This window comes from Scyliorhinus canicula, chromosome 9 (assembly GCF_902713615.1).
Source record: "Scyliorhinus canicula chromosome 9, sScyCan1.1, whole genome shotgun sequence".
NCBI lineage: Eukaryota > Metazoa > Chordata > Chondrichthyes > Carcharhiniformes > Scyliorhinidae > Scyliorhinus > Scyliorhinus canicula.
In genome coordinates this window covers 94173937-94196536 of record NC_052154.1, presented here as the reverse complement: position 1 = coordinate 94196536, position 22600 = coordinate 94173937, and the positions used below count along the sequence as shown (strand labels likewise).

Here is a 22600-nt window from a genome sequence, read left to right as displayed (position 1 = left end):
CTATCTTTTATGTGAGATCTTTTCAAAGCCTTCTGAAAATACAAACAAACCACATAGAAACCCTAAAGTGCAGAAGGAAGCTATTCGGCCTATCCAGTCTGCACCAACCCAGGCCCATTCCCCCGCCCTATCCCTCCAACCCCACCTAACCTGCACATTAATGGGCAATTTTATCATGGCCAATCCACCTAACCTGCACATCTTTGGACTGTCCAAGGAAACCGGAGCACCCGGAAGCTACCCACGCAGACACGGGGAGACTGTAGAAACTCCACACAGTAATCCAAGGTCGGAATTGAACCCAGGTCCCTGGCGCTGTGAGGAAGCAGTTCTAACCACTACGCCACCAAGCCGCCGCATCCACTGGCTCCCCTCATAAACTCTATTAGTTGCATCCTTGTTGCATGGGATGTTATCATCAACTGTCCCAAAGCATACCATTCCAACCCAACACAACATTCCAACCAACTCAATGCAACATTCCAACCCAACCCAACACAACATTACAACCCAACCCAATGCAACATTATAACCCAACCCTAACGCAACATTACAACGCAACATTCGAAGCCAACCCAACCCAACATTCCAACCCAACTCAACGCAACAATCCAACCCAACCCAGCCCAACATTACAACCCAACTCAACGCAACATTCCAAGCCAACCCAACATTCCAACCCAATTCAACGCAACATTCCAACCCAACCCACCCAAACATTACAACCCAACTCAGCGCAACATTCGAACTCAACGCAAGACCTCTCAGTTGGTGAACGAGAGCAAACTTACCCAAGATGAATTACTGGTAACGTGTACTCCAGTAAAATCATTGTAACCAGTTCCAATCAACATCACCTTTACATTTTGGGTCAGAATGGTTTTTAATGGTTGATCAGTGAAGTAGACATTTCTCAGCAGTGACTGCAAATATAGGATTTGCCTGGAAGAGAAAATGCAACAAAATTAGATCACAGGAATGAAATTAGAAATTCACAGAACTGGAGCTTAGAGTTAGTTCTGAATAGCAGTTATCCAAAATAGACCTCAGATGATGCTCTGCAGAAGAGTCATACGGACTTAAAACATTAAATCTGTTTTTCTCTCCACAGTTAAGTCAGACTGTTTTATCTCAGATAATGTTCATGGCTCAATCTCAAATTTTGATAATTGATCTAAGTGTGCAGGGTTGGAATTCCATACAACAATGCAAAAATTAGCAAAGTGCTCACCCAAAGCACTTTTACCTCCACCCCCTTCACTTCCCTCTCTATCCCTCCTGAAGCATCTATACCCTGGGATATTTAGTTGCCAGTCTTGCCCATCCCTCAACCAAGTCTCAGTAATATCAATACCATCATATTCCCAGGTACTAATCCAAACCCTAAATTCATCTGCCTTACCTGCTACACTTCTCGCATTAAAACAAATGCACCTCAGCTTCCTGTCCCTTTGCGATCATCATCTCTTCCCAGTCTACTCTTCCCCTTAGTCACATTGAGTTTATTTTCTAGAACCTTACTGGCTTTAGTTGCTGCCTCTTTACTGACCTCTAACTTCCTAATCTGGTTCCCATCCCCCTGCCACATTAGTTTAAAACCTCCCCAACAGTGTTAGCAAAAGCACCCCCGAGGACATTGGTTCCAGTCCTGCCCAGGTGTAGACCATCCAATTTGTAATGGTCCCACCGCCCCCAGAACCGATTCCAATGTCCCATTAAGCTAGAAACTGTTGAACATACTTTCATTGTGGGTCGACACCATGTTAGATTAAACTGAAGACCTATGTATATCCTGACCAGTCTAGACTATCAGCACATGGTGAAGATCTGTGCTACAAGCTGTGAGCTCTGTCCTTCTCAGAGGCTGCATCCCGAATGAGCGGGAAAACTAGTGCCCTCTGTCTTTATAGTGAGCGTGCTCTAACTGGTGATTCGCTGCTGTGTTGTGTGTGTTGATTGGTCTTGCAGTGTGTCAGTCAGTGTGTGTCTGCACCATTATATACTCCTGTGTGTGGTGGTATGATTTGCATAGCTGTCGGCCATTGGTGCAGAACACCGGCTTACCATTGGCCCTGGTCGGTCATGTGCCTCTCGACCGATTGGTTGAGACCAGTCATGTGACGGCTCTCCGATTGGTCGAGAGGCTGAGTTAACCACGCCTCCATTCCGAGGTATAAATAGTCAGAACGCCCGGCGGTCATCCATTTACTGTAGTGGACCGCAGGGCTAACTTCTAGCTTTTTTTTTAAAAATAATTTTTATTGGAAGTTTTTACAGAAAATATAAAACATAACGACAAGCAATGAAATGCAACAAAATAACCCATAATAACTGTAACACCCCCCAGACCGTATCGACTCATGTATCACATCCCCCCACCCCCCCAACCCCAATGAACAACAAAAGAACTTAAAAATAAATTAAAATTAAATAAACAAACATAGTCATCGTCCCCCTCCCCCCTTTTCCCTCCCCCTTCCCCCCCTCCCCCCCCCCAGGTTGCTGCTGCTACTGTCCCCGTACCCTATCGTTGAGCCAGAAAGTCGAGGAATGGTTGCCACCGCCTAAAGAACCCTTGTACCGACCCTCTCAGGGCGAATTTGACCTTCTCTAGCTTAATGAAACCCGCCATGCGCAATGGACACAGAACCGCACAGGGAAGGAAAGCCGATTTGCGCATGCGCAATTCATTCCTACGCGTGACGTCATGACATCTGAGCATCCCGACCACGCCTACTTAAAAGGGAAATGCCCGAAAATTGAAAATAAGACACTTAAAGTGGTAAACACAAATTTTCTTGCCTCAGAACACAGAAAAACGCCTGAACTTAAACCAACAGTTAAAAACAACTTGCACAACACCCTGAAAAAAGCAGTCTGCACCACCCAAAGTGAAGAGAACAAAAAGAATTCCGAAACAACAAAAGATGATTTGTTTTTCGAAGATTACCTCTCAGACATGGCTGAGTCAGTCGGATATGCTTATCACAGCATCAGCGACACGGTCGCAAAGTTCAACACGAATCAACTCGTGGTAGAAGAATCCAACCAGGATGATTTGGTTTTCGAAGAATACTACTCAGACACAGCTGAGTCAGTCGGATATGCTTATCACAGCATCAGCGACACGGTCGCAAAGTTCAACACGAATCAACTCGTGGTAGAAGAAGCCAACGAAGATGAAATGGGTTTCAAAGAATACTACTCAGACATGGAGGAGTTATTTGGACATGCTGATCACAGCATCAGCGACACCGTTGCAAAGCTCAACACGACTCTACTCATGGTAGATGAATCCAACACCATGATGCCATGGCAGCTCGTCGATACATTGGATGACAGCAATACCCTAGACGAAGACGACGCCACACAGAGAGCACAGGAAGACTCCACAGAGCGAGCGATGACAGGCTCCACAGTGCGAGTGATGAAAGACTCCAAAAGGGATGCAAGCAAACACTCCCTGGCGAACACCATGCATGAACAAGACCATGCAGGTAAACCCGCTGTATCTGAGCAACCGCAAGCAGACTATGAAAGTCTACCAAGCTCACAGGAACAAGAAGAAGACAACGTACATCTAACCACTGACACCATGCATGCACAAGACCATGAAGGTCAACCTGCCGTATCTGAGCAACCACAAGCAGACTATGAAAGTCTAAACAAGCTCACATGAACAAGAAGAAGACAATGCACCTCTACCCACTGCATGCGAAGACAGTGACAAGGTGATCACACTCGACGTACAGGATCACAGCGAGACTGACAGTTCTCAGCTTGTCTGTACCGAAGCACAGAGCGAAAACAGTAACAAGGTGATCGCACTCGACGTACAGGATCACAGCGAGACTGACAGTTCTCAGCTTGTCTGTACAGAAGCACAGAGTCGGGCCACCGAACAGTCCAGAGAGACGATGCCGAAAGAAAACATGCAGATTTTGACTCCAGAAGAGGAGCACCTGGAGTCCAGTGAGACAACGGCGAAAGAAACCATGCAGATTCTGACTCCAGAAGAGGAGCACCTGGAGTCCACAGAGACCAAGCCAAAAGAAACCATGCAGATTTTGACTCCAGAAGAGGAGCACCTGGAGTCCAGTGAGACAACATCAACAGAAATCATGAAGATTTCAACTCCAGAAGCGGAGCACCAAGAGTCCGGAGACACCACGTCAACTGAAATCATGCAGATTTGGACTCCAGAAGAGGAGCGCCAGAAGTCCACAGACACCACGTCAATTGTAATCATGGAGGTTTTGACTCCAGAAGAGGAGCGCCAAGAATCCAGAGACACCGCGTCAAATGAAATCGAGAAGAATTTGACTCCGGAAGAGGAGCACCAAGAAAGCAAAGATGAGGAATCCAATTCTCCACAAATGATTGATGTCACCTGCACCGATGCAACATCAGATCATTCGCACCACTCTCGAGACGAAATGCTCAATGACTCAAATTATCCACTCGGGACACGAATAGAGTATAACAAGAAAAACAAAAGTCAAAAGAAGCACAGCAGAAACGGGACAAACAACAGCAAGAACAAAAGCAACATGAAGCGCGACAAGACCAACAACAATAGCAAGAAGCACAGCAGAAACGAGAACGACAACAGAAAGAACAAAAGCAACATGAAGCGCGACAAGACAAACAACAAAGTCAGGCACAAAGATAGCGACAACGACAGAGACAGAAACAACAAGAAAGGCAACGAAAACAACAAAGTCAGGAACAAAGATAGCGACAACACCAAAGACAGAAACGACAAAAACAGCAACAAGTACGGCAACGAAAACAACAAAAACAGGAACGACAGAAACAACAGCAATGAAACAACGACTTGTACACAATGGTACTACTCGGCACATGAAGGACAATGCCACAGCACACTGCAAAACGATGACAAGACTACAAACATGTCATGGGATGACAACGAATCGCACAAACTCACGTCTGCTCCAGAACGAGCAAGCACACCAGCATCCAAGGTGGATGAGACAATAAATCAATACCACAAGCACAGAAAAAAGTCCATGCCAGTCCACATCAGTGAGGTGAGCATGCAAACACCTCGGGATGATGCATTGGGTACTTAAAATAACAAGGAACACCAACAACATTCACAGCGGACTTGCAATATCAATATCACCACGTCATCAACAACAAAAAGAAAAAAAGCTCTGAACAAATTCATCAAGTTTGGACTCATAAATGTTTTTATTAAGATTGGACTCATAACTACATTGGCTTTGTAACATATGCAATAGCACCATCACCTGTATAGATACGCATATCATAAGTAACTGTTTTCTATAATTTTCTTTAACGATGTACAGCAAATATGTAAAGAGAAGAAGGGGGATGTGGTGATCGTAGATTGACTAGATACAAAACAACTGAGCAAACACCAGAGGGAGAGCTATAAATACACCGGGACAGGATGTACAATTTTCTTTAACGATGTACAGAAAATATGTAAAGAGAAAAAGGGGGATGTGGTGATCACAAGTTAACTAGATGCAATACAACTGAGCAAACACTAGAGGGGGCACGGGAGAGCCATATAAATAGACGGGGACAGGAAGTGAGGACACACTTCACGGAGAGCAGAACTTGGAGCAGGACACAGATACACACCAGCAAGTAGCACTGAAGGTAGCCGTAGGTAACAGCTCTGAAGAGAGAACGAATTCACAATAAAGCATCTTCTCCACATTTGAGACTATGAGCTTTATTAAGACACGAGTAACAACACAACCTACTCCACTGCGGTGGTCTGCCAGAACGTCACGGGCCACGAAAAGATGGATCGAATCGATTTAAATTACAACTCCATGGACTTTGTTGGGACTTTGTGTACTATTGTTAATTGTCTGGGCCAGTGGGAAGCCAAAAAAATGTAATAAAAGAAAAGAAGAGAAAAAATTTTCTCTCTCCCTTCCCTGGCTGCTACTCATACCCCCGCCAGTTCTTCCCCCCCCCCCCCCCCCCCCCCCCCGGCTCTCTTTGATACCCCCCCCCCGGCTTCTTTCTCCGCAAGGGGTGAATGTGGTGGTATGATTTGCACAGCTGTCTGCCATTGGTGCATTGGTCGGTCATGTGCCTCTCGACCGATTGGTTGAGACCAGTCATGTGACGGCTCTCCGATTGGTCGAGAGGCTGAGTTAACCACGCCTCCATACCGAGGTATAAATAGTCAGAACGCCCGGCGGTCGTCCATTTACTGTAGTCGACCGCAGGGCTAACTTCTAGCTTATTAAAGCCTAACTTTTGTACAGCAACTCATCTCGTGTTCGATTGATGGTTCATCACTGTGTATAGTATGACACTATGGATGAGGTGTGGAGAGCAGGAGAAGGATAGACACAAAGACACATAATTAATAAATGGCAGGGATGAATCACCTGGAAAAGATAACATTATTAGTAGTTCCAAAAAAAAAGGTAGGGTGTTGAGCAACGCTCAAATTATGCTGCAGGCATTAGAGGAAAAGAGAAAAGTGTGCCGCAAAAACTCTGCCAGGGGTATGGGTTTTGAATAGCCATCAAATCTTTTTCACCTCGGCTTAATATTCCCCTTTGTTAGAACATAGAACATAGAATTTACAGTGCAGAAGGAGGCCATTCGGCCCATCGAGTCTGCACCGGCTCTTGGAAAGAGCATCCTACCCAAGGTTAACACCTCCACCCTAGCCCCATAACCCAGTAACCCCACCCAACACTAAGGGCAATTTTGGACACTAAGGACAATTTATCATGGCCAATTCACCTAACCTGCACATCTTTGGACTGTGGGAGGAAACCGGAGCACCCGGAGGAAACCCACGCACACACGGGGAGGATGTGCAGACTCCGCACAGACAGTGACCCAAGCCGGAATCGAACCTGGGACCCTGGATCTGTGAAGCCACAATGCTATCCACTGTGGTACTGTGTTACCGTGCTGTCCCCTCACAACACCGCGGAATTATTGCTGTTGTTCCCCTCTTCACCACAGAAATATTGCTGCCATTTGCCCCCCGTCCCAAACCATTGATGTATTGCCACTGTTTACCCACCCCCCCTCCCCCTCCACACCACCACAGAAGTATCACCTGCATTTGCCATGCTCCACCACAACTGCGTAAGTATTGCCAGTATTCCACCCCCCTACCACCACAGAGCCATTGCCGGCATTCCCCCGTAAGTACCCACTCTACTCTCTGCCTGCAAGTTCCCCGCTCACTGCCCGCTTTCTCCCCCACTACACAGAAATGGAAACCTCCCCCTTCATGGCACAGTTCCTACCTGGCAGTGTCAACTTGGCAATGCCAACCTATGCTGGTGGCAGTGCCAGGGCACAGCCTGGGAATGCCCCTCCCTGGGCTATACTTAACTTTGTACCCCTCAACTCAATCTTATTTTTAAAACATTGTTGTGAACCTCGTCAATGTGACGTCACAGCGGTGAGATTTAAAGATTCAGTGAGGGAAGCATGTGGTGAGTGGGGCATGCAGGCGCTGGGTAACTATATTAACATTTATTGAAATCCATTTAAATTAGGTTCTCATCTTTTGTGGTTGTGAACCTCAGGAAGGGTGTAGAAAATCAGAAAACGCAATCTCTCCGGAGAAAATCACGTTTCCCGATCCAGCAGAGGGCAGCAGAGCAGAGCTACTGATCAGCTGTTCTGGGGAAATTTGCATACGTGCAGTGCGGTCAGCCTAAGTTGAAGGTGGTTTGTGGAAGGGCTGTTGGCAACTGACAGTTAAACCCGAAACACTTCGTGAGTGTTTCCCACCCTACCTCCTCCTCTAACCAACCCCCCCACCCCACGGTGGTTGGGAAGCGGGAGCAGGGACCTGTCGTGAAGGTGAGTGAGTGCCTTTAAATTTGCTTAACTTTCAGCGGGAGCAGGGTTTGAGGGAATATCAGGTAAGCTCTTCCTTTCTTTTTCTTTTCTTGTTTTTTTTTTTAAATCTAGAGGTGATGTCAGGGAAGGCAGTACAATGCTCCTCCTGCAGAATGTTTGAGGTGAGGGACGCCGTCAGTGTCCCTGCTGATTTCATCTGTGGGAAGTGCACCCAACTCCAGCTCCTCAAAAACCGTGTTAGGGACCTGGAGCTTGAGCTGGATGAACTTCGGATCATTCGGGAGGCAGAGGGGGTCATAGATAGGAGCTTCAGGGAAGTAGTTACACCAAAGACTGGAGATAGATGGGTAACTGTAAGAGGGACTGGGAAGAAGCAGTCAGTGCAGGGACCCCCTGCGGTCATTCCCCTGAGTAACAAGTATACCGTTTTGGATACTTGTGGGGGGGGACGACTTACCAGGGGTAAGCCATGGGGTACGGGCCTCTGGCACGGAGTCTGTCCCTGTTGCTCAGAAGGGAAGGGGGCAAAGGAGTAGAACATTAGTAATTGGGGACTCAATAGTCAGGGGCACAGATAGGAGATTTTGTGGGAGCGAGAGAGACTCACATTTGGTATGTTGCCTCCCAGGTGCAAGGGTAAGTGATGTCTCGGATCGTGTTTTCCGGGTCCTTAAGGGGGAGGGGGAGCAGCCCCAAGTCGTAGTCCACATTGGCACTAACGACATAGGTAGGAAAGGGGACAAGGATGTCAGGCAGGCCTTTAGGGAGCTAGGATGGAAGCTCAGAGCGAGAACAAACAGAGTTGTTATCTCTGGGTTGTTGCCCGTGCAACGTGATAGTGAGATGAGGAATAGGGAGAGAGAGCAATTAAACACGTGGCTACAGGGATGGTGCAGGCGGGAGGGATTCAGATTTCTGGATAACTGGGGCTCTTTCTGGGGAAGGTGGGACCTCTATAGACAGGATGGTCTACATCTGAACCTGAGGGGCACCAATATCCTGGGGGGGGGGAGATTTGTTAGTGCTCTTTGGGGGGGTTTAAACTAATTCAGCAGAGGCATGGGAACCTGGATTGTAGTTTTGGGGTACGGGAGATTGAGAGTATAGAGGTCAGGAGCACAGATTTGACTTCGCAAGAGGGTGCCAGTGTTCAGGTAGGTGGTTTTGAAGTGTGTCTACTTCAATGCAGGAGTATACGAAATAAGGTAGGGGAACTGGCAGCATGGGTTGGTACCTGGGACTTCGATGTTGTGGCCATTTCAGAGACATGGATAGAGCAGGGACAGGAATGGTTGTTGCAGGTTCCGGGGTTTAGGTGTTTTAGTAAGCTCAGAGAAGGGGGCAAAAGAGGAGGAGGTGTGGCGCTGCTAGTCAAGGACAGTATTACGGTGGCGGAAAGGATGCTAGATGGGGACTCTTCTTCTGAGGTAGTATGGGCTGAGGTTAGAAACAGGAAAGGAGAGGTCACCCTGTTGGGAGTTTTCTATAGGCCACCTAATAGTTCTAGGGATGTAGAGGAAAGGATGGCGAAGATGATTCTGGAAAAGAGCGAAAGTAACAGGGTAGTTGTTATGGGAGACTTTAACTTTCCAAATATTGACTGGAAAAGATATAGTTCGAATACATTAGATGGGTCATTCTTTGTACAATGTGTGCAGGAGGGTTTCCTGACACAATATGTTGACAGGCCAACAAGAGGCGAGGCCACATTGGATTGGTTTTGGGTAATGAACCAGGCCAGGTGTTAGATCTGGAGGTAGGTGAGCACTTTGGAAACAGTGACCACAATTCGGTGACCTTTACGTTAGTGATGGAAAGGGATAAGTATACCCCGCAGGGCAAGAGTTATAGCTGGGGGAAGGGCAATTATGATGCCATTAGACATGACTTAGGATGTGTTGGTTGGAGAAGTAGGCTGCAAGGGTTGGGCACACTGGATATGTGGAGCTTGTTCAAGGAACAGCTATTGCATGTTCTTGATAAGTACGTACCAGTCAGGCAGGGAGGAAGGGGCCGAGCGAGGGAACCATGGTTTACCAAAGAAGTGCAATCTCTTGTTAAGAGGAAGAAGGAGGCCTATGTGAAGATGAGGCGTGAAGTTTCAGTTGGGGCGCTTGATAGTTACAAGGAAGCGAGGAAGGATCTAAAGAGAGAGCTGAGACGAGCAAGGAGGGGACATGAGAAGTCTTTGGCAGGTAGGATCAAGGAAAACCCAAAAGCTTTCTATAGGTATGTCAGGAATAAAAGAATGACTAGGGTAAGAGTAGGGCCAGTCAAGGACAGTGGTGGGAAGTTGTGTGTGGAGGCTGAGGAGATAAGCGAGATACTAAATGAATACTTTTCGTCAGTATTCACTCAAGAAAAAGATAATATTGTGGAGGAGAATGCTGAGACCCAGGCTATTAGAATAGATGGCATTGAGGTGCGTAGGGAAGAAGTGTTGGCAATTCTGGACAAGGTGAAAATAGATAAGTCCCCGGGGCCGGATGGGATTTATCCTAGGATTCTCTGGGAAGCCAGGGAAGAGATTGCTGAGCCTTTGGCTTTGATTTTTAGGTCATCATTGGCTACAGGAATAGTGCCAGAGGACTGGAGAATAGCAAATGTGGTCCCTTTGTTCAAGAAGGGGAGTAGAGATAACCCCGGTAACTATAGGCCGGTGAGCCTAACGTCTGTGGTGGGTAAGGTCTTGGAGAGGATTATAAAAGATACGATTTATAATCATCTAGATAGGAATAATATGATTAGGGATAGTCAGCATGGTTTTGTGAAGGGTAGGTCATGCCTCACAAACCTTATCGAGTTCTTTGAGAAGGTGACTGAACAGGTAGACGAGGGTAGAGCAGTTGATGTGGTGTATATGGATTTCAGTAAAGCATTTGATAAGGTTCCCCACGGTCGGCTATTGCAGAAAATACGGAGGCTGGGGATTGAGGGTGATTTAGAGATGTGGATCAGAAATTGGCTAGTTGAAAGAAGACAGAGAGTGGTAGTTGATGGGAAATGTTCAGAATGGAGTTCAGTTACGAGTGGCGTACCACAAGGGTCTGTTCTGGGGCCGTTGCTGTTTGTCATTTTTATAAATGACCTAGAGGAGGGCGCAGAAGGATGGGTGAGTAAATTTGCAGACGACACTAAAGTCGGTGGAGTTGTAGACAGTGCGGAAGGATGTTGCAGGTTACAGAGTGACATAGATAAGCTGCAGAGCTGGGCTGAGAGGTGGCAAAATGGAGTTTAATGTGGAGAAGTGTGAGGTGATTCACTTTGGAAAGAATAACAGGAATGCGGAATATTTGGCTAATGGTAAAATTCTTGGTAGTGTGGATGAGCAGAGGGATCTCGGTGTCCATGTACATAGATCCCTGAAAGTTGCCACCCAGGTTGATAGGGTTGTGAAGAAGGCCTATGGTGTGTTGGCCTTTACTGGTAGAGGGATTGAGTTCCGGAGCCATGAGGTCATGTTGCAGTTGTACAAAACTCTAGTACGGCCGCATTTGGAGTATTGCGTACAGTTCTGGTCGCCTCATTATAGGAAGGACGTGGAAGCCTTGGAACGGGTGCAGAGGAGATTTACCAGGATGTTGCCTGGTATGGAGGGAAAATCTTATGAGGAAAGGCTGATGGACTTGAGGTTGTTTTCGTTAGAGAGAAGAAGGTTAAGAGGTGACTTAATAGAGGCATACAAAATGATAAGAGGGTTAGATAGGGTGGACAGCGAGGGCCTTCTCCCCGCGGATGGAGGTGGCTAGCACGAGGGGACATAGCCTTAAATTGAGGGGTAATAGATATAGGACAAAGGTAAGAGGTGGGTCTTTTACGCAAAGAGTGGTGAGGCCGTGGAATGCCCTACCTGCAACAGTAGTGAACTCGCCAACATTGAGGGCATTTAAAAGTTTATTGGATAAGCATATGGATGATAAGGGCATAGTGTAGGTTAGATGGCCTTTAGTTTTTTTCCATGTCGGTGCAACATCGAGGGCCGAAGGGCCTGTACTGCGCTGTATCGTTCTATGTTCTATGTCTCCGAAGTTTAGAACAAAGAACATACGGTGCAGAAGGAGGTCATTCGGCCCATCGAGTCTGCACCAACTCACTTAAGCCCTCACTTCCACCCTATCCCCGTAACCCAATCACCCCATCTAACCTGTTTGGACACTAAGGGCAATTTATCATGGCCAATCCACCTAACCTGCACGTCTTTGGACTGTGGGAGGAAACCGGAGCACCCGGAGGAATCCCAAGCACACACGGGAGGAACGTATAGACTCCACACAGGCAGTGACCCAAGCTGGGAATCGAACCGAGGACCCTGGCGCTGTGAAGCCAATTGCTATCCACCTGTGCTACCGTGCTACCATTTCTGCCTATGTCATTCTCTCCGTCATGTACTGTGACTGAAAATCACCCCTAATGAATGGACTGAGTGTGTTTAGAATAATTATCTACAACTGTGGAAGTGTGGTCACTGGGCTAATAATCTAGAGGCCCAGTGTGTTTTGTTATGCTCTTGACGTAGCATAAGCTGCTTCCTTGATGTGCACTCTGACAAAGTAAGGTTCGGACTTGGAGATAGCTTTAACACATTTATTAAACTGTTAACAATTCTCCTACTTGGATTCGACTCTCCTGTTAATCCTGCTATAGCTACTCTGACTAACTAACCAATCTGCTACAATCCACGTGGTGGGTGTGATGTGTTTCAAATCAACCCTGTGTACTCACTGAGTGTCTCCATTGGAAAGAAGCTGAGCATGTGTGCTGTGTCTTTTTATATGGGTTGGTGTAATGCCCTCCTGTGGTAGTGTCACCTCTGTATGTATTGTGAATGCCCATTGGTCGTGTGCTATCTTACTGACCTATTGGTTGAATGTCTGTGTGTCATGTCTCTGTTGCTCCCTCTGGTGTCTATCTAGTCTACGTGTATTTACATTAACCCCTTGTGTATTTACAGTGATGCATATCACCACATCCCCCCCTTTTGTCATGTTACATATTTTCTGTACAGTGTTAAAGAAAATTGAACAAAAACAGGTAGATAAGTGATGCTATGTACAAGTTATGATAACAGTGATCATTAAACAATAAGTCCAAATCATATGCATGAGTCCAAAAGCCATTAATTATTATGGTCGAGTGTCTTTCTTGTTTGGTTGGTGAGTTGGTGATGTTGATGGTGGCATTGCTTTGTAAACGCCGTCAGTGTCTCTGTGAGTAAGGAACCAAGAAGTGGTCAAATCACTTCATTGTCTGATTTGGAGTTTTTTTTTTTTGATGCTTGTGGTCGCGATGTATGCAATCTGTCCTGAAAGCCATGTTGCCTGTTGGTAGTGCAGCAAACTTGAATTGGTAAGATGCATCGTCCTGCCATGGTATGTCATTGTACTGAGCTGAGCAGTAACAGTGTCCCGCATTTGCAGAGTCATACCATGTTGCACCAGTCGTAGTTCCAGTGTTGTTGTTTCTGTTGTGCTTGCTGTCGACGTTGTTGCCTCTGGTATGCTTCTTGTTATTGTCTTTGATGTTGTTGTTGAGTTGGTTGGTTTTGTTGTCGTGTTTGCTGCGCTCAAGGACCACACTCTGTGGATAATATGAGTCCTTCACTCAGTTACTCGTGTCAGCGTGCTTTGTGGCATCTGCTGTTTCCTTGAGCGTGCCATCACTGAGTTCGTGGCGCTCCCCTTCTGGAGTCATGTCCGGCATACTTGAATCAGCTTTGGCTTGTTGATTCTCCCCGTCTGGAATCTGGTCTGTTTCACCTGAGTCAGTTTTGGCTTGTTGATTCTCCCCGTCTGGAATCTGGTCTGTTTCACCTGAGTCAGTTTTGGCTTGTGAATGCTCCCCGTCTGGAGCCCTTTCTGGTTCACCTGCATCAGCTTTGGTTTCTTGCCGCTCCCCGTCCGGAGTCATTGCAGGTTCACTTGAATCTTCTGCCGTTGTCAATGCTCCACGTCCAGAGTCAAAACGTTCAAAAATGCATTTGCTTGTGGAGAGGCTCGAGCAAATGAGGTTTGACGTAACGTGGTGTCACCGGAGTCACCAGTAGTCTCACTGTGATTGTCGAGTGCCTCTGTACACACTAGCTGAGGTCTGTCACATTGCATATCTGGTATGGGAAGTGGGATGCTGTCATCACTTGTCGCACATACAGTGGGTAGAGCCTCAGTAGCTTCTTGGTTCACTTGAGCTGGGTAGACTGTCAGAGTCTTCCTCTGGTGGCTCAAACAATCTATGTGGACTGTCATAGTTGCTTTGTTGTTCACTGGAGCGTGGTAGACTGTCATAGTCTTCTTGCTCTGCACTTGAGCATGGCAGACTGTCATAGTCTTTCTGTTGTTCACTTGAGCGTGGCAGACCTGCATCATCTGCTGCTGATTGCTCAGAGGCGGTTGCTAGACCCTCATGGTCTTGTTCATGCCAGGAGTGTGCTTTTGAGTCTTGCGTTGCTTCTATCGTGGAGTTTGTCCACGAGTTGGCTGTGGAGTCTTTCATCGCTTTCTGTGTGGAGGCTGGGACCCTTCGTGGTGCATGGACCACTCTCCGTATAGAGTCGGGGACTCTTCGCGGTGCGTGGACCACTCTCTCTGTGGCAGCAGGCTGCTCTCTGTGGGATTGTACCGCTCTCTGTCGCTTGCCGCCAGGCCGCAGCATAACCCTGCACTCACGAGTCGGGATGTCATATATGCTGGGCTGAGGATTCCCCAATCCGAAGAACTCGTCATCGGGGTCTTCAATGTACGACATGTCTAGTTGCGGTTCGGATTTGGTACTGGGTAGCCACCTCCCAAGGTGATATCTTCGTCTGAGTTGTTGTCTTCCAAGACCATATCATCACGTTTTGTGTCGGAGCTGGCATTGGGCTCGCGATGTCCAAAGAAGAATTCAAGGTCTGAGTCATAGTCTTCAAGGACTGTATCATCTCTTTGGGCAGTGCTAACTGCTTCTTGCAGGGCTCTGCGGGGGTAACTTTCAGCTACTGGTCGAATTTCAGGAATTGTGCTGTCGTTCCAGGTGAAAGAATCGGGTTTTACGGCTTTAAAACTTTTTTTTCGCATTTTGGGACATTTCCCCTTTAAGTGGGCGTGGTCTGGGGCTTCTGACATAACGAAGCGTGTGACGTAGGTCATATGAAGCGATTGCCCTTGCGCATATCGCTGTTCCTTTACTTGGGGCCTTTTTCACAACTGCGCATGTGCGGCTCCTTTTCCAAGATGGCCGCCAATCAAAACTCCAGATTTCTTCAATGGAAAGCCTACCTTCGCCTCGTGGTGAGTTTTGGCGCCTCTTTTACTGTTTTTTCTTGTATGTTCCGCACAGAATTCTTGGAATTTGTCCAGGACTGCCTGGAAGTCATTCTTGTTTTGCCCCTTTGAGTATTTGAAGGTCTGGAAGATTTCAGCTGCTTCTGGACCCGCGGTGGTAAGTAGAAGCTTTATTTTTTTCTGCATCCGCCACACCATCTAGGTCGGACGCTACCAGGTAGATCTCGAATCTCTGCCTGAACCAATGCCAGTTTTCACTGAGATTGCCTTGGTACCTGAGCTGCTACGGAATCGGAATCTTGAACATCATCTTTCCTAGCTGTTGTTGCTGGTTGTCACTGTTTGCTGAGTTGTAACTATATGGATTTAAACGGTCACTTCTGGATACCATGTTTTGTTATGCTCTTGACGTAACATAAACTGCTTCCTTGATGTGCACTCTGACTAAGGAAGGTACAGACTTGGAGATAGCTTTAACACATTTATTAAACTGTGAACAATTCTCCTACTTGGATTCGACTCTCCTGTTAATCCTGCTATAGCTACTCAGACTAACTAACCAGTCTGCTACAATCCACGTGGTGCGTGTGATGTGTTTCAAATCAACCCTGTGTACTCACTGAAAGTCTCCACTGGAAAGAAGCTGAGCATGTGTGCTGCGTGGTCGTGTCACCACTGTGTGTATCGTGAGTGCCCTTTGGTCGTGTCCTATCTTACTGACCTATTGGTTGAGTGTCTGTGTGTCATGTCTCTGGTGCTCCCTCTGGTGTCTATCTAGTCTACATGTATTTACATTAACCACTTGTGTATTTACAGTGATGCATATCACCACACAGGGTTCTTGGGTCCCCGGTTCGAATCCCACCAGGGCAGAAGATGAAATTTGAATTCAATACAAATCTGGAATTAAAAGTCTAATGATGACTATGTCAATTGTCCTAAAACCTCATATGTTTCACCAATGACCTTTAGGGAAGGAAATCTCTTGTCCTCACCTGGTCTGGCCAACATGTGACTCCAGACCCACAGCAATGTGGTTGATTCTCAAATGTTTAAAGGATGGTCACGACTGGGAGTTAACTATCCGAGGGTATCAAACAATTCGGAAGGACAGAGTGGATGGTAAGGGAGGTGGTGTTGCTCTGTTATTTAAGGATGACATCCGGGCAATAGTAAGGGATGACATCGGTGCTATGGAGGATAAGGTCGAATCCATTTGGGTGGAAATCAGAAATAGTAAGGCGAAAAAGTCACTGATAGGAGTAGTCTACCGGCCACCAAATAGTAACGTTATGGCGGGGCAGGCAATAAACAAAGAAATAACTGATGCATGTAGAAATGGTACAGCAGTTATCATGGGGGATTTTAATCTACATGTCGATTGGTTTAACCAGGTCGGTCAAGGCAACCTTGAGAAGGAGTTTCTAGAATGTATCCGCGATAGTTTCCTAGAACAGTATGTAATGGAATATCTAATGGGCAGCACGGTAGCATTGTGGATAGCACAATCGCTTCACAGCTCCAGGGTCCCAGGTTCGATTCCGGCTTGGGTCACAGTCTGTGCGGAGTCTGCACATCCTCCCCGTGTGTGCGTGGGTTTCCTCCGGGTGCTCCGGTTTCCTCCCACAGTCCAAAGATGTGCAGGTTAGGTGGATTGGCCATGATAAATTGCCCTTAGTGTCCAAAATTGCCCTTAGTGTTGGATGGGGTTACTGGATTACTGGGTTATGGGGATAGGGTGGAGGTGTTAACCTTGGGTAGGGTGCTCTTTCTAGGAGCCGGTGCAGACTCGATGGGCCGAATGGCCTCCTTCTGCACTGTAAATTCTATGAAAAAAAACTACGAGGGAACAAGCGGTCCTAGATCTTGTCCTGTGTAATGAGACAGGATTGATTCATGATCTCATAGTTAGGGATCCTCTCGGAAGGAGCGATCACAATATGGTGGAATTTAAAATACAGATGGAGGGTGAGAAAGTAAAATCAAATACTAGTGTTTTGTGCTTAAACAAAGGGGATTACAATGGGATGAGAGAAGAACTAGCTAAGGTAGACTGGGAGCAAAGGTGGAACAGTTGAGGAACAGTGGAGAACCTTCCAAGCGATTTTTCACAGTGCTCAGCAAAGGTTTATACCAACAAAAAGGAAAGACGGTAGAAAGAGGGAAAATCAACCATGGATATCTAAGGAAATAAGGGAGAGTATCAAATTGAAGGAAAAAGCATATAAAGTGGCAAAGATTGGTGGGAGACTAGAGGACTGGGAAATCTTTAGGGGGCAACAGAAACCTACTAAAAAAGCTATAAAGAAGAGTAAGATAGAGTATGAGAGTAAACTTGCTCAGAATATAAAAACAGACAGTAAAAGTTTTTACAAATATATAAAACAAAAAGAGTGGCTTAGGTAAATATTGGTCCTTTAGAGGATGAGAAGGGAGTTTTAATAATGGGAGATGAGGAAATGGCTGAGGAACTGTACAGGTTTTTTGGGTTGGTCTTCACAGTGGAAGACACAAATAACATGCCAGCGACTGATAGAAATGGGGCTATGACAGGTGAGGGACCTTGAGAGGATTGTTATCACTAAGGAGGTAGTGATGGGCAAGCTAATGGGGCTAAAGGTAGACAAGTCTCCTGGCCCTGATGGAATGCATCCCAGAGTGCTAAAAGAGATGGCTAGGGAAATTGCAGATGCACTAATGATGATTTACCAAAATTCACTAGACTCTGGGGTGGTCCCGGTGGATTGGAAATGAGGAAACTTGACACCACTGTTTAAAAAAGGAGGTAGGCAGAGAGCAGGAAATTATAGGCCAGTGAGCTTAACTTCGGTAGTAGGGAAGATGGTGGAATCTTATCATGAAGGAAGAAATAGCGAGGCATCTGGATAGAAATTGTCCCATTGGGCAGACACAGCATGGGTTCATAAAGGGCAGGTCGTGTCTGTAGCCACCTGGGTTGGCCACTTCCTCACACAAAATGGAAGAACGCAAAGATTGCAGGGTAAAATGGACATTGACAAAGAAACATGCAGTCTGCAGAATCCCCTGTATTCTAGCTGCCACAGAAACCCGACAGAATTGTAACTAACGAGCTGCGCATATTAAGTGAGCGATTCACGGTGATTCCCAGGCACAATGGACACAACAGTTAACTGTAATTGAAACATTCTATGGAAGGTCAGACACTCCGACGCCAGCAGAGTCTGAGACAAAGGACACCAATAAGGTGTAAGGAACCGCCCGGTGATCGAGGAACGGCCCCGTTATTGGGGAAATTCAAATCAATCGACTGGGAAGTGAATAGAGGGACAGCCCAGAAGGGAGCGAAACCCCTGGGACCTATAAAGTCAGGTCCCAGGACTGATTCTCTCTCTGACCAGCCCTCCTTGACCAGCCTCCCAGCGCCCTCCTTGACCAGCCGGCCCTCGCAGCAGAACACCTTGAACGAGAGAAGGAGAGGCCTGGTCAGCAACCTCCATCAAGTGAGTGTCATACAACGCACGCTACAAGAGTAGACACTCCTGACCCCTTTAGTCCACACCTACTGGAAACCTGCGGACCCAGTGCAGAGCAAGAGACCATTTTTCCCTGATCCGGCAGTTCCCTTATCCAGATAAGTATTTGGCCTATTAGTGATAGGATTAGTTTAGTCGTAGTATTATATACATGAGTAGTAAATATCTGTGTTATAATAAACGTGTTTTGTTTTGAACTTACTAACTGCTGTTGAGTTATTGATTTGAACTTGAACTTGAGCCTTGTGGCGGTATCATAACGATACCTGGCCAATCTAGAACTAAGTAATAAACAGAACCAATTGAGTGTAAAGTGCACTCACCCAGAACGAGCAACATGCCTAACTAATTTAGTGGAATTTTTTGAGGACATTACCAGTGCAGTAGATAACGGGGAGCCAATGGACGTGGTATATCTGGATTTCCAGAAAGCCTTTGACAAGGTGCCACACAAAAGGTTGCTGCATATGATAAAGATGCATGGCATTAAGGGTAAAGTAGTAGCATGGATAGAGGATTGGTTAATTAATAGAAAGCAAAGAATTGGGATAAATGGGTGTTTCTCTGGTTCGCAATCAGTAGCTAGTGGTGTCCCTCAGGGATCCGTGTTGGGCCCACAATTGTTCACAATTTACATAGATGATTTGGAGTTGGGGACCAAGGGCAATGTGTCCAAGTTTGCATATGACACTAAGATGAGTGGCAAAGAGAAAAGTGCAGAGGATACTGGAAGTCTGCAGAGGGATTTGGATAGGTTAAGTGAATGGGCTCGGGTCTGGCAGATGGAACACAATGTTGACAAATGTGAGGTTATCCATTTGGTAGGAATAACAGCAAACGGGATTATTATTTAAACGATAAAATATTAAAGCATGCCGCTGTGCAGAGAGACCTGGGTGTGCTAGTGCATGAGTCACAGAAGTTGGTTTACAGGTGCAACAGGTGATTAAGAAGGCAAATGGAATGTTGTCCTTCATTGCTAGAGGGATGGAGTTTAAGACTAGGGAGGTTATGTTGCAATTGTATAAGGTTAGTGAGGCCACACCTGGAGTATTGTGTTCAGTTTGGTCTCCTTACTTGAGAAAGGACGTACTGGCACTGGAGGGTGTGCAGAGGAGATTCACTAGGTTAATCCCAGAGCTGAAGGGGTTGGATTATGGGGAGAGGTTGAGTGGACTGGGACTGTACTCGTTGGAATTTAGAAGGATGAGGGGGGATCTTATAGAAACATTTAAAATTATGAAGGGAATAGATAGGATAGATGCGGGCAGGTTATTTCCACTGGCGGGTGAAAGCAGAACTAGGGGACATAGCCTCAATATAAGGGGAAGTAGATTTAGGACTGAGTTTAGGAGGAACTTCTTTACCCAAAGGGTTGTGAATCTATGGAATTCCTTGCCCAGTGAAGCAGTTGAGGCTCCTTCATTAAATGTTTTTAAGGTAAAGATAGATAGTTTTTTGAAGAATAAAGGGATTAAGGGTTATGGTGTTCGGGCCGGAAAGTGGAGCTGTGTCCACAAAAGATCAGCCATGATCTCATTGAATGGCGGAACAGGCTCGAGGGGCCAGATGGCCTACTCCTGCTCCTAGTTCTTATGTTCTTTGACATGGCCAAGCAAGACATTCAGCTTTATCAAACTGCTCAGTACAGTGGATGTAACTGCATCACATGAACTGCAGCAGTTCAAGAAGGCAACCTACCACTCAAGGATAAATTGCGATGAGCAACAAATACTGGTTCATCCTGCAATGCAATCGGTCCATAAATAAATTTTTTAAAATGTCCTTGAACTAAAAAAGGGCAATTCTGTATTAGAGCAATAAACCAGTTTAGTTAACATCTAATGGTGTATGAAAGACTTAGAAGGTCTGGCAGCATCTGTGAAGAGAGAAACATAGTTATTTGGTGGAGGTCACCGGCCGCATCTCCCGACGAGCAGAGAATCCCGCCAGTGGTCAATGGATTTCTCCATTGTCGCCCATGGCGTTTGCGGCAGAAGAATCCATCCGATCGGCTGCAGGGCATACTGAAGGTGAACAGCTGTCGTGGTGCATATAGGCACCAACGATATAGGTAAAAAAAGGGATGAGGTCCTACAATCACAATTTAGGGAGTTAGGAGATAAGTTAAAAAGTAGGACCTCAAAGGTAGTAATCTCAGGATTGCTACCAGTGCCACGGGACAGTCAGAGTAGAAATTCAAGAATAGTCAGAATGAATACGTGGCTTGCGAGATGGTGCAGGAGGGAGGGGTTCAGATTTTAGGGACATTGGAACTGGTTCTGGGGGCGGTGGGACCATTACAAACCGGATGGTCTACACCTGGGCAGCACTGGAACCAATGTCCTAGGGGGTGCTTTTGCTAACACTGTTGGGGAGGTTTTAAACTAATGTGGCAGGGGGATAGGAACCCAATTAGGAAGTTAGAGGTCAGTAAAGAAGCAGCAACTAAAGCCAGTAAGGTACGAGACAATAAACTCAATGTGACAAAGGGGAAGAGTAGACAGGGAAGAGATGATGAACGCAAAAGGACAGGTGGTCTGAGGTGCATTTGTTTTAATGCGAGAAGTTTAGCAGGTAAGGCAGATGAACTTAGGGCTTGGATCAGTACCTGGGAATATGATGTTATTGGTATTACTGAGACTTGGCTGAGGGAAGGGCTGGACTTGCAACTGAATATCCAAGGGTATAGATGCTTCAGGAGGGATAGAGAGGGAGGTAGAAGGGGTGGAGGAGTTGCATTACTCGTCAGAGATGTTATCACAGCTGTGATTAAGGAGGGCACGATGGAGGATTCGGGCACTGAGGCAATATGGGTGGAGCTGAGAAATAGGAAGGGTACAGTAACATTGTTGGGACTTTACTACAGGCCTCCCAAAAGTGAGCATGAAGTAGAGGTACAAATATGCAGACATATTATAGAAAAATGTAGGAGCAATAGGGTGGTTGTGATGGAAGATTTTAACTTCCCCAACATTGAATGGGATTCATGTAGTGTTGGAGGCGTAGATGGAGCAGAGTTTGTAAGGAGCATCCAGGAGAGTTTTTTTAGAGCAGTATATAAATAGTCCAACTCTGGAAAGGGCCATACTGGATCTGGTATTGGGGAATGATCCCGGCCAGGTGGTTGATGTTTCAGTCGGTGATTACTTTGGGAATAGCGATCACAATTCTGTAAGTTTTAGAATACTCATGGACAAATAAGAAGAACATAAGAACATAAGAACATAAGAACTAGGAGCAGGAGTAGGCCATCTGGCCCCTCGAGCCTGCTCCGCCATTCAATTAGATCATGGCTGATCTTTTGTGGACTCAGCTCCACTTTCCGGCCCGAACACCATAACCCTTAATCCCTTTATTCTTCAAAAAACTATCTATCTTTACCTTAAAAACATGTAATGAAGGAGCCTCAGCTGCTTCACTGGGCAAGGAATTCCATAGATTCACAACCCTTTGGGTGAAGAAGTTCCTCCTAAACTCAGTCCTAAATCTACTTCCCCTTATTTTGAGGCTATGTCCCCTAGTTCTGCTGTCACCCGCCAGTGGAAACAACCTGCCCGCATCTATCCTATCTATTCCCTTCATAATTTTAAATGTTTCTATAAGATCTCCCCTCATCCTTCTAAATTCCAACGAGTACAGTCCCAGTCTACTCAACCTCTCCTCATAATCCAACCCCTTCAGCTCTGGGATTAACCTAGTGAATCTCCTCTGCACACCCTCCAGCGCCAGTACGTCCTTTCTCAAGTAAGGAGACCAAAATGCTATGGGCAGCACGGTAGCATGGTGGCATGGTGGTTAGCATAAATGCTTCACAGCTCCAGGGTCCCAGGTTCGGTTCCCGGCTGGGTCACTGTCTGTGTGGAGTCTGCACGTCCTGCCCGTGTGTGCGTGGGTTTCCTCCGGGTGCTCCGGTTTCCTCCCACAGTCCAAAGATGTGCGGGTTAGGTGGATTGGCCATGCTAAATTGCCCGTAGT

At 46.4% G+C, this 22600-nt stretch overlaps 1 protein-coding gene across 1 annotated transcript in view; it reads right to left on the bottom strand.

The window, feature by feature from the left end:
- Positions 1-22600, bottom strand: part of LOC119970911 (adhesion G-protein coupled receptor G6-like) — a 319332-nt gene that overhangs the window by 220366 nt on the left and 76366 nt on the right. The window contains exon 5 of the mRNA XM_038806021.1: positions 792-942. Coding sequence (XP_038661949.1) covers positions 792-942 — 151 coding nt within the window. The remainder of the gene's footprint in view (positions 1-791; positions 943-22600) is intronic.